This window comes from Dermacentor albipictus, unplaced genomic scaffold (genome assembly GCF_038994185.2).
Source record: "Dermacentor albipictus isolate Rhodes 1998 colony unplaced genomic scaffold, USDA_Dalb.pri_finalv2 scaffold_128, whole genome shotgun sequence".
In the NCBI taxonomy this organism is placed as follows: domain Eukaryota; kingdom Metazoa; phylum Arthropoda; class Arachnida; order Ixodida; family Ixodidae; genus Dermacentor; species Dermacentor albipictus.
The window spans coordinates 27,277-40,155 of NW_027225682.1; the positions used below are offsets into that span (position 1 = coordinate 27,277).

General features: G+C 43.2%; 1 protein-coding gene across 7 annotated transcripts in view; it reads right to left on the reverse strand.

Moving 5' to 3' along the window:
- LOC139053463 (uncharacterized) overlaps positions 1-12,879 on the reverse strand; it is a 57,916-nt gene that overhangs the window by 24,475 nt on the left and 20,562 nt on the right. For all 7 annotated transcript variants that reach the window (XR_011510504.1, XR_011510506.1, XR_011510507.1 and 4 more), the window contains one exon: positions 3,060-3,094. Coding sequence is in view for 2 of the 7 variants with exons in the window: in XM_070530440.1 (XP_070386541.1) it covers positions 3,060-3,094 (35 nt within the window). In the remaining 5 variants the exon portion in view is untranslated. The remainder of the gene's footprint in view (positions 1-3,059; positions 3,095-12,879) is intronic.

The window sequence follows — 12,879 nt, forward strand, 5'->3', positions numbered from 1 at the left end:
CAATTTTCCATGTTTGGCACAGGAATTGGCGTTTGTATCAAAACGGCACCATTGGCGCAGGAGTCCCACCTCGGCTTTTTCAATGCCTTGCACTGCGAAGGCTACGGTACAGTGGGGCGTGCCCACAATGATCCCCCTTCTAACTGTCACCTTTGCATAAAGCTCAAGTTTAAATTTTGATGTTAACGTTGACACCACGACTTTCAATTTTGGTGCCTATGACGCAGTAAACATAAGCAAAACGTGGTTGTCCTCGGGAAGCCACAGCGCTTTTAGCCAGTGGACTCGTAACTGAAGCCTGCGGTGGTCGCTGTATCTACGCTACGTAGCCGCCCACAACAACCAATAGCAGTCGCATACGGGAATCTGCTTTATTATGAAATAAAGTGTAAGCCTGCCTCCTTAAGAGAGTAAGGAGGCAGGTTTCTGTTGAAAAGAGTGTTCGAGAGAAAGGCGACTTCGTGGTCTGCTTGCAAGCTCCACGCACCACATACGACAGTAAAACTTAGCTGATACGTTCACAGCAGCATATGCTACCAACGGAGTATGTTATTTCACCAAGCTCGACGTGTGGTTCAGAGCCCCTTAATCTATGTGCTACTGCTGCTATGAAGCTTGATTCTGAGACACTATTAAACACTCACTCATGTCACAATGTAATAATGTACCGACAAGGGTAACAGAAAAGACAGGTACCATATTGAAACATTTCATAACCAAGTATGATAGGTGTTGCATAAAGGCAGGTGTCATTTTTTTTTTGCGATAAGTGATCACTCCAAAAGAGTACGCATTTGGGCTGGTTGGTTCATGATTACGAGCAATAAAAACAGCGCTAAACGACGGGACGAGTGAAGGGACACAGACAACGGCGCTGACTAACAACCAAAGTGTGTTTATTCCGTCAGTCAGCATATATATGCTCCGCCGCTATCTGAAACCACAGAATCTACAGGATAGGGCATGCGCAGGGGGAATGCAATTAGTGTGACAAGAAGGCAATCTCCTTTGGAAGGAGAGAAATGGACGGGAGGCTTACACATGCATCACCACTAACGTGAATGTGGAAGGCTTCGGATATAAGGCGTGCGCGGTCATCACGATATTTTGACAGATAGGTTACACCTTCGAAGGATGGCTTGCAGCCGCATTCATTGCAATGTAGCGACAACTGACTATCTTTTGCCCGTTTTTGAAATTTGTTGAAGTGCTCACGCATGCGGTCGTTGATGCAACGCCCCGTTTGGCCGATATAAAAACGCTTGCATGAAAGAGGGATCTTGTAAACCACACAGTCACAACAGTCAGCAACAAACCTCTGTCTGTGCTGTTTTTTACAACTGTTTTTGCTGTTATTGCTTACCCTATTGACTTGGTGGCACAGGCTACCTAACTTATTTTTGGCAGTAAACAGCAACCTGACGCCTGCCCTACTGACAACCTTTTTGAGGTTGTGCGCAACCTGGTGAACATAAGGTCACGGCAACCACCTGCCGTGAGCGATTCTCGGACAGAGCAGCTGCCGACTGCTTTCCTTTAAGGTTCGCTACGAGGCTTTCGGCGATGCTGGTCAAAAGTGGTACCGAGAACCCTGCGAGCTTCAGTCTGGCTACTTGCTTTTCGAAGCTTACATCCACTTGGTGGTCACATGACCGGATGAGGGCCGCCTTCATGCAGGAACTTGCTATACCGCGCTTGACTATCTTTGAGTGCGCGGACGAAAATGGAAGAAGGCGCTTATGAGACCGAGGAGCGTAACCCCAACATACATGATTGCTTGAGAACGTTAGCTCCAAGTCTAAGAAACGGAGTTTGTTGTCTGACGGATGCTCCGTGGTCAATTCGAAAGAATCTAGAACTGTGCGGAACAAGTCAAATATTATAGCAGCAGCAGGCTGCGCGTCAGTGGCGTTCGCCGAAAGCCTCGTAGCGAACCTTAAAGGAAAGCAGTCGGCAGCTGCTCTGTCCGAGAATCGCTCACGGCAGGTGGTTGCGGTAATACCTTATGTTCACCAGGTTGCGCACAACCTCAAAAAGGTTGTCAGTAGGGCAGGCGTCAGGTTGCTGTTTACTGCCAAAAATAAGTTAGGTAGCCTGTGCCACCAAGTCAATAGGGTAAGCAATAACAGCAAAAACAGTTGTAAAAAACAGCACAGACAGAGGTTTGTTGCTGACTGTTGTGACTGTGTGGTTTACAAGATCCCTCTTTCATGCAAGCGTTTTTATATCGGCCAAACGGGGCGTTGCATCAACGACCGCATGCGTGAGCACTTCAACAAATTTCAAAAACGGGCAAAAGATAGTCAGTTGTCGCTACATTGCAATGAATGCGGCTGCAAGCCATCCTTCGAAGGTGTAACCTATCTGTCAAAATATCGTGATGACCGCGCACGCCTTATATCCGAAGCCTTCCACATTCACGTTAGTGGTGATGCATGTGTAAGCCTCCCGTCCATTTCTCTCCTTCCAAAGGAGATTGCCTTCTTGTCACACTAATTGCATTCCCCCTGCGCATGCCCTATCCTGTAGATTCTGTGGTTTCAGATAGCGGCGGAGCATATATATGCTGACTGACGGAATAAACACACTTTGGTTGTTAGTCAGCGCCGTTGTCTGTGTCCCTTCACTCGTCCCGTCGTTTAGCGCTGTTTTTATTGCTCGTAAGTGATCACTCGCCCATTTTAAGTGTCCCAGGTTAACATTTTAAAGAAGCAGGACTAATCTTACTTGTAGCGAGACATAAATCCTGCCACACTGTCGCAATTCTGGGACTGGTGCAATGTTGTAAATGAAAATGGCCCTGACGCAGCTTATGAGCAGTTTCTGTGCAAAGTTAAGTGGATTATGACAATTGTCTTCCTTAAGAAACCTCTAGTAAGTGCAGGAAACATACAAATCTGTCAATGAATTATGAACTGCTCAACAACATAAGAAAAAGTGACTAGATTTAGAGAGCATTTCTTCAAGTAAGATGCACCGACGGACTGAAAACTTGTGCAGCATTTAGAAACCCCGTGAATGAGGATAGTGACATAGCAGAGAAAAGTTATTATACTCACCTATCCAGCTCTTCTGCAGGAAGATCTGAAGAACTCTGGAAAAAATTAAAATCAGAAATTGGTCATATACCTCCACTTACTAAATTATAAAGGATGGGACGTAGTTCAAAGGTCTCGAACTCTGATGCATTTAATGATAATTTCGTCTATTTCACCCGCTTGTCTATGAATAGCAACATACCGGCAATAAAATTTCCTAATGAGCAGACCATTTTCTTAGACTGTGTTAATGAAAGTGAAGTAGTTTCGTCTTTTATGAAACCAAATAACAGCAAGTCTATCGATGCGTCAGGCATACAATTAACACGAGTTACGTATATTATTCTTGAAACTTATTGTGCGCAACAAACAGGGACGAAGAATAGAAGAAACACAAGGACGAGCGCTTTCTAACAACTGGTTTTATTTTTGAAGATCCACGTGCTTATATACTCACAGATCTGCGCAATGTAGTCATCCAGAGCACGCCTATAGCGCATATAATACACACAGATCTGCGCAAACAAGTGCTCTGGATGACTAGATCGCGCAGATCTGTGCGCGATCAAGCAGGTATACAAGCAGGTGGACCTTCAAAAATAAAACCAGTTGTTAGAAAGCGCTTGTCCTTGTGTTTCTTCTATTCTTCGTCCCTGTTTGTTGCGCACAATAAGTTTCAAGATGAATTTGTTCCAACTAGGCCGACTAGCAGTCTTGCGTATATTATTGACATTAATTATCATGCGCTAGTTCATATCTTTAATACGTCTTGCAACAGGAAGCTTTCCACGTAAAATGCATTATGCAAGAGTCGCCGTTATATACAAGAAAGGTGACAGAAACGAACCTCCCAATTACCGTCCGATTTCTTTTTGGCAGTTGTTTCAAAAAGATTAGAGAAAATTTTACTTAAATGTTTCACATCCTTCACTGAACATAAAATTTAATTCATTTATTTATTTAAAGTACCTCACAGGCCCATTTAAGGGCATTGGGTAAGGGGGACAACAAAGTGTTTAAACAGGAGTAAACAATATAAATATCAATACAGGAATTCACAAGATAAGTAAAGCAACGTTCAATAAATGTTTGTCTACGCTAAGCTTTAGACAGCGTAAAAACAGTAATATCCTCATACACACAAAAAATACAAAAATTCAAGTGTGAAAAACAGGGAAGGAAAGCAGGTCAATAACATCCTTATACAATGTTCCTACAGGAAGCTTTGCAATTCTTCGCGAAAAGCGCCACAATTTAAGCATGCTATGTTATCAGGAAGACTGTTCCATACAGTTATGACACATGGCAGTGCTGATGCGTTAAATGACAGTGTATTGCCAAATATGCGCATGAAGCTATGGCTATTGTTAAGGCAGCATGACGTGCGCCCTGGTACTTCAAGCGGCAACAAATGAGTCCGTTAACATTCGTTAACAATTTCCTCTCGCTGCCCCAGGATGTGTGAAGATAAAATTGTCAGTAAGTTTGTTGTTTTTATGCATTTCGCTTTGAGATATCTTATCTGTAGAATGAAAGTAAGTTTAGAGTCAAGTATGATGCCTAAAATCTTCTGCTCTTTGTTCGCAGGTATTTGTTGCCCATGCATTTCCATATTGGGATCCGCAGCAAGAACTTTCTTCCTGGTGAAAAGAGTGCAAGAACTTTTTGGGGGGTTCACTCTAAACTTATTTTCGTCTGGCCACTTAGAAAGTCTGTTCAAGCACTGTTGTACTTGTCTCTAACACACTGTAAGGTTGCAGGATTTGAAACCTATCTGTATGTCTTCTACATAGATGGAATGTATGTATGCTTGTGTCGGTTGATTTGCCATTGTGGCAGCAGGTAGGTGACGTCCGCTGCGAAGTTCCGTGATTGTACCCCGCACCTTCCACCAAAATGTTGCAGGAGAAAGCAGGCCCACGAATGTAAAATAATGTATATTTACAAGTGAGGTTAATGACGTTCAGGCAAGTGCCAGACTTCGTCTTCCTCTCGACCAATCCAACTTCTTCCTTCACTTCACCGTAACAATATTGTAGAGATAGGACAGCCTCCTGCAAAGCTCAAACTGGTTGCAGATGATTGTTTAATTTAGACACAAATAGCTAATCATCATCATCAGCCTGGTTACGCCCACTGCAGGGCAAAGGCCTCTCCCATATTTCTCCAACAACCCCGGTCATGTACTAATTGTGGCGATGCCATCCCTGCAAACTTCTTAATTTCATCCACCCACCTAACTTTCTGCCGTCCCCTGCTACGCTTCCCTTCCCTTGGAATCCAGTCCGTAACCCTTAATGACCATCGGTTATCTTCCCTCCTCATTACATGTCCTGCCCATGCCCATTTCTTTTTCTTGATTTCAACTAAGATGTCATTAACTCGCGTTTGTTCCCTCACCCAATCTGCTCTTTTCTTATCCCTTAACGTTACACCTATCATTCTTCTTTCCATAGCTCGTTGCGTCGTTCTCAATTTGAGTAGAACCCTTTTCGTAAGCCTCCAGGTTTCTGACCCGTAGGTGAGTACTGGTAGGACACAGCTATTATATACTTTTCTCTTGAGGGATAATGGCAACCTGCTGTTCATTATCTCAGAATGCCTGCCAAATGCACCCCAGCCCATTCTTATTCTTCTGATTATTTCCGTCTCATGATCCGGATCCGCCGTCACTACCTGCCCTAAGTAGATGTATTCCCTTATGACTTCCAGTGCCTCGCTTCCTATTGTAAATTGCTGTTCTCTTCCGAGACTGTTAAGCATTACTTTAGTTTTCTGCAGATTAATTTTTAGACCCACTTTTCTACTTTGCCTCTCCAGGTCAGTGAGCATGCATTGTAATTGGTCCCCTGAGTTACTAAGCAAGGCAATATCATCCGCGAATCGCAAGTTACTAAGGTATTCTCCATTAACTTTTATCCCCAATTCTTCCCAATCCAGGTCTCTGAATACCTCCTGTAAAGACGCTGTGAATAGCATTGGAGATATCGTATCTCCCTGCCTGACGCCTTTCTTTATTGGGATTTTGTTGCTTGCTTTATGGAGGACTACGGTGGCTGTGGAGCCGCTATAGATATCTTTCAGTATTTTTACATACGGCTCGTCTACACCCCGATTCCACAATGCCTCCATGACTGCCGAAGTTTCGACAGAATCAAACGCTTTCTCGTAATCAATGAAAGCTATATATAAGGGTTGGTTATATTCCGCACATTTCTCTATCACCTGATTGATAGTGTGAATATGATCTATTGTTGAGTAGCCTTTACGGAATCCTGCCTGGTCCTTTGCTTGACAGAAGTCTAAGGTGCTCCTGATTCTATTTGCGATTACCTTAGTAAATACTTTGTAGGCAACGGACAGTAAGCTGATCGGTCTATAATTTTTCAAGTCTTTGGCGTCCCCTTTCTTATGGATTAGGATTATGTTAGCGTTCTTCCAAGATACTGGGCACGGTGGCACTGTCGACATGCGGTTCACAAATTGCCCGTTCGTCTACATTTTGCAGTTCGTCTTCGGCCTGCTACTCGACGCAGGCGATATGCGGCTCGGAACTACCGGGAGCACTGCGACTGCGCTGGACCGGCATGCAAGGAATGACTACGCACCGACGCTGCCGACACGGATCTTCGACTATCAGCTACATCACCTTACCGGCACATGCACCTACCCATCTGTTGTAGAGCGCCACCAGGAGTCTGCACAATCTGCGGCTATATATGCGTTCCACAAGGGACCCCCTGTCACTGGGCACGGTGGCACTGTCGACATGCGGTTCACAAATTGCCCGTTCGTCTACATTTTGCAGTTCGTCTTCGGCCTGCTACTCGACGCAGGCGATATGCGGCTCGGAACTACCGGGAGCACTGCGACTGCGCTGGACCGGCATGCAAGGAATGACTACGCACCGAAGCTGCCGACACGGATCTTCGACTACCAGCTACATCACCTTACCGGCACATGCACCTACCCATCTGCTGTAGAGCGCCACCAGGAGTCTGCACAATCTGCGGCTATATATGCATTCCACAAGGGTCCCCCTGTCACTGGGCACGGTGGCACTGTCGACATGCGGTTCACAAATTGCCCGTTCATCTACATTTTGCAGTTCGTTTTCGGCCTGCTACTCGACGCAGGCGATATGCGGCTCGGAACTACCGGGAGCACTGCGACTGCGCTGGAACGGCATGCAAGGAATGACTACGCACCGACGCTGCCGGCACGGATCTTCGACTATCAGCTACATCACCTTACCGGCACATGCGCCTACCCATCTGCTGTAGAGCGCCACCAGGAGTCTGCACAATCTGCGGCTATATATGCGTTCCACAAGGGACCCCCTGTCACTGGGCACGGTGGCACTGTCGACATGCGGTTCACAAATTGCCCGTTCGTCTACAATTTGCAGGTGAGAAAACGGTTTGGGAAATGCCTCCGTTCAAGTGACCGTTTCTTGCTGGTGTTGCCGTGCCCATGGCAGTATATGGCTGTGTGTGAATCATGCATGACATACTTTAAGAAGCTATTGTTGATGGGCGGAGATATTGAAAGCAACCCCGGCCCTGGCCTCACGCAAATCGCCAAATAACTTACCGAAATTGCTTCCGACATTAAAGATATCAAAGAAAAGTGACTAGCAGATATAGAGAGCAAGCTTGACCTCATTACGAAACTCGAAGCTGAAGTGACCGCGTGTCATACTGAAATGGCTTCTATGAATAAGATAATTAAGAGTCTTGAAGAAAAAATAGACGACATCGAAAACCGTAGCAGAAGGTCAAACTTAATTGTTTATGGCCTACCAGAAATGGAAGAAGAAACAAGCGAAGCGCTAGAAGAGGCCGTAAATGAGGAAATAATCGCAAAAATCCTTGAACTCGAACCTGTGGCCATTGAGCGCATACATCGTTTAGGAAGACGAGGACCGAACAAGACGAGGCCAGTGATATTTAAGTTACTAGACGCAAGAGATAAAAGTGTCATACTAAAAAACTGCTTTAAACTAAAGAAATCAGACCTCTCAATAGGGGAAGATTTTTCGCGAAAAGTTAGAGAGACCCGAAAGAAACTCTGGAACAGTGCACAGGCAAACCGCGGAAATAAAGACAAGGTGTCGTTAGCGTACAACAAACTATTCATTAACAACCGTATTTTCATCTGGGATGACGAAAAGAATGACATGGTAGAGATAAAGAAGCACGATAAAATGGAGCAAAAAAAGAACGCGAATGTGGAAAAAGGAAAAAACGAAGTAAACCGCCCAGCAACACGCCAATACCAGCGCAAGAAAAAATAACGTTGTTAAACGTCAACGCTCGAAGTATCTTAAATAAGGTGCAGCCATTTGAAAACTTATTGCTCGATCGTGAGCCAGATATAGTGGCAGTCACCGAAACATGGTTATCATTGTCTGTCTCAAGTCATGAAGTCACTCCCCCAAACTACGTACTGGTTCGCAAAGATAGGCAATCACGTGGTGGAGGCGTGGCGCTAGCAATAAAGAAATCAATCCCACTGGTCATTCTTCCAGAGGTAGCTGATGCCGAGGCAATCTTTTGTAAGATTAACACTAAAGGCACAAGTATAGTTGTTGGTTGCCTATATCGAAGCCCCGTATATGGACACGAATGCATAATTGCCATACAAGAATATTTGCAGCAACATGCTCGAAATTGTCATGTTATTCTTATGGGTGATTTTAACCTTGCCGACCTTAACTGGTCTACCATGCAGTACACAACAAAGGCTTCAGAAGCCCTTCTCGATATGATGTTAAATTTCAACTTACGCCAAATTGTGGAATACCCCACAAGGGTGCAGAACGAGTCTCAGAGTATACTTGACCTTATCTTACTAAGTAGTAACTTTCTCTTAGAACAAGTGAAGTTAGAAGTAATAGAAGGAATATCCGATCACAATATTCCGATGTGTATCTTACCACTAGATTACAAAATATCAGTGCAAACCACAGCCCAAACTATAATCAATTTCAACAAAGCAGATGACGCCCACATACAAACCTATTTATCTCACGAATTCCAAGAGTTTTCAGCATTGGCCTCAGATCCTTTGTCTGATATAAATGTTGTCTGGATGTGTTTTAAAGACATAGTGTCCCACTGTGTAACCCCTTTTATTCCTGTTAAATCGAAAAAACCCTTGAAAAATAACCCATGGATTACTCGGGAAGTAATACATGCAAAACGCCAACTCAAAAGGTTACGCAAAGCTAGCAAGGCAACAGGCAATACTCCATCTAAGACCCCTAGGCTAGCGCTTGCAGCAAAAAATTTCAAACAGAAATCCAAAGAAGCGAAACACCATTACTTCAACACCGTACTCCCCAGCTTTATAAAGAACAATCCACATAGATTCTGGAACCACTTTCGCCAAAAAAACACACTCGTAACTCAGCTCTCGTCAAGTGAAAAAGCGGATAAAGCCAACAGATATAACCAATTCTTCCGTTCAGTCTTCACAAACGATAATGGCGTCATGCCGGACTTAGTTCCACGAACTGTTTCCACTATCAACCCACTCGTTATCACAGACGCTGGTATTCTTAACCTTCTTCTTGCCCTAGACACTAAAAAAGCATGTGGTCCGGACAATATACCCAACCAATTTCTTAAAAGGTACGCACAGTGGTGCAGCAGATACCTCGGCCTTATTTTCCGTAAATCCCTATCGACATCAAAACTACCCAAAGATTGGAAAATAGCTAAAATTATTCCGATCTACAAGTCGGGAGAAAAATCCGATGAATCAAATTTCAGACCAATATCGTTAACGAGTACGGCATGCAAACTACTCCAACATATAATTCTAAAACATTTAACAATTTTTTTTGAAAACGAAGGCATCCTGTCCCCTAACCAGCATGGTTTTCGCAGGGGTTTATCGACCATAACTCAATTAACAGAAGTCATACACGATCTCGCGTTGGGTATTGACAATCATGGCCAAACGGACCTAATCCTACTTGATTTTTCTAAAGCGTTTGATTGTGTTTGTCACACCAAACTAATAAATAAACTAAAAAGCATTATCGGAGACACAGAAATTGTTGCTTGGGTTCGTGGGTTTTTGTTTAATAGGTGTCAGTTTGTTATTTTCGAACATACAACATCAGATATAGTATCCGTTACGTCAGGAGTACCACAGGGCTCCGTGCTTGCGCCCTTGTTATTTCTCATGTATATTTATGATATAACCTCTAACATAGACTGTAAAATAAAGTTATTCGCGGATGACTGTATCATTTATAGAGAAATTAAAAATGATCAAGATCACTACTCCCTTAACAAACACTTAGTAGTATTGCGGAATGGTGCTCAGACTGGCAGATGATAATCAATGTAAAAAAATCGGCATGTATGACCATAACGAGGAAAAAAGAATCTTCAGACTTTTGCTACACCATAAATGGTACAGTTTTGACTAAAGTACAAAAATATAAATATCTAGGCTTAACAATAATGTCAGACGTAAGGTGGGACGAGCATATTCAACACATTGCCTCATCTGCTATGCAAAAGTTATTTTTCCTTCGCAGATCACTTCAACTCGCACCCTTGTCAACCAAACTCCTAGCATACAAAACATTCATTAGGCTGATCCTCGAATACGGCAACACTGTATGGTTCCCTCACACCCAAACTAACATAAAGAAAATAGAAACAATACAAAGGAAAGCCATTCGATTTATCCATAACAAATTTAGACGTGAAGACTCTCCCTCTAATCTTCTAGCAATTTCTGGGCTCCTTACGCTCGAAGCACGAGCGAAACAGGCACGTTTGAAATTTCTTTATCAACTTTTGCATAATTCTTTCAAAATTGACATTTTAAATTACATTTCTTATTCACAAACACGACCTACCAGGCACAAACACACAAACACCTTAGTAGAATATAAATGTAATAATAATGTGTTTAAATATTCCTTTTTTCCGGTTGCCATCCGTGAATGGAATATGTTATCACCTCTCACCACTAACACAGAGTCACTGTCTCAGTTTGAATTAAAAATTGAAAAAATTGTTTAGCAGGTTAAAATTGCTAGTACTATTATTGATCGTGCAAACCACATGTACTTGTGCTCTGTGTATGTAGTCTGGTATGCAGCGTAGAATGCCTCAATTGTCATTTCTTGTTTGTTTTTTTTTGAAAGTTCGCATGTACTTGTGTTTGATGTATACATTTTTGTTGTGAAAATTGTTTATGTTTTAAGGTGCAAAACTGACGTTATACATGTATTGATACTTAACATTATCAGTGTTCTTTGTTCATGTACATATATATAATGCCCTCCTGCTATGGTCTCAGTAGAGACTGGCAGTATTGTAAATAAATAAATAAAATACCGGTACGCTCGAGGTCATAAGGCATTGCGTATACAGGGTGGCCAGTTTCTCTAGAACAATTTGTCCACCATCCTTCAACAAATCTGCTGTTACCTGATCCTCCCCAGCTGCCTTCCCCCTTTGCATATCTCCCACGGCTTTCTTTACTTCTTCAGGCGTTACCTTTGGGATTTCGAATTCATCTAGACTATTTTCTCTTCCATTATCGTCGTGGGTGTCACTGGTACTGTATAAATCTCTATAGAACTCCTCAGCCACTTGAACTATCTCATCCATATTAGTAATGATATTGCCGGCTTTGTCTCTTAACGCATACATCTGATTCTTGCCAATTCCTAGTTTCTTCTTCACTGCCTTCTCTAAAACTGCACTGATATGGATAAAGAATTATTTGACTGAAAAAAGTGTAAAAGGTGACGGTTTAACATTTTTTTCAAAAAGTTTGCAAGTACAAATTGTGAGGGCAATTAGGCAGTAACTTGTTTCTAATGTGGGGTCTTCACCTTGTTTTAAAATCAGGTCAAAGGATTCTTTACCATCTTACCGTATGCATGAGCAGTGTTTGTAATTAACCTTATGTTAAAATCCAGTATATTGTTGCGAAAATAGTATAGCACAGGCCCCTTTCTTTCCACAAATGTGGGTTCCTCGATGCGGGGGAAGTCTTTGTGTGGAAATAACCACAACAGTGCCTCGGGCATGTTCTCCCGCCCGGCCAATGCTGCCATACCTGACGGTCACTTCATGCATGTGTCGCACCCTCTTCTCACGCTCGGCTGTACGGGACGTGAAAAATTGATTACTTTTGGGCAAATTTATTTTTTATGCGGAGTATTTTCACAACCATTCTTGGACTCTTAAACTCTGGCCCTTATTGGATCCTGTCGGCCAGCCCGATGGGTCGAAATAGGCCATTGGTGGAGAAGCCTGCACCTCCCGCCGACCCGCGGGTCCCTTGAATGCTGCGGAAACTCGTTTAAGGAATGGTCCGAGAAGTTTTGGAGAGAGCAAGGAGACAGCAGCACACAGGCGGGACTTCACCACCTGCCGGTCAGGCATGCCGTCGACGATCGGTGTGTCATCGTTTTGTTTTTGATATGAGTAGAGCATAAATCTAAATTCTAAGTTAATAAACCTAGTTATTCAAATGGGACTTCCCGTCTTCGTATCTGCGGATCTGGCCTTGCCCCTGCCTGAACTCATCCCCTCTCATTGTTGTCTCCCTGGTGAGCTGATGCGTCAGAAAAGTAACAACTGCGTCACTTCACTACAACATTCCCTAGATGTCTAAGAAAGCTAAGGTAGTTCCTCTTCACAAAAAGGGTGACAACGCTGGTCTCTAACTATCATCCTATATGTATTTTATCTTCAATTAGTGAAGTTGTAGAAGAGTTATTGCTTTACCGTATTAACAACTACCTTAAATTTAGCTTGCTGAAACCTAGTCATTTCAGTATAAGTTCAGGAAGTTCACC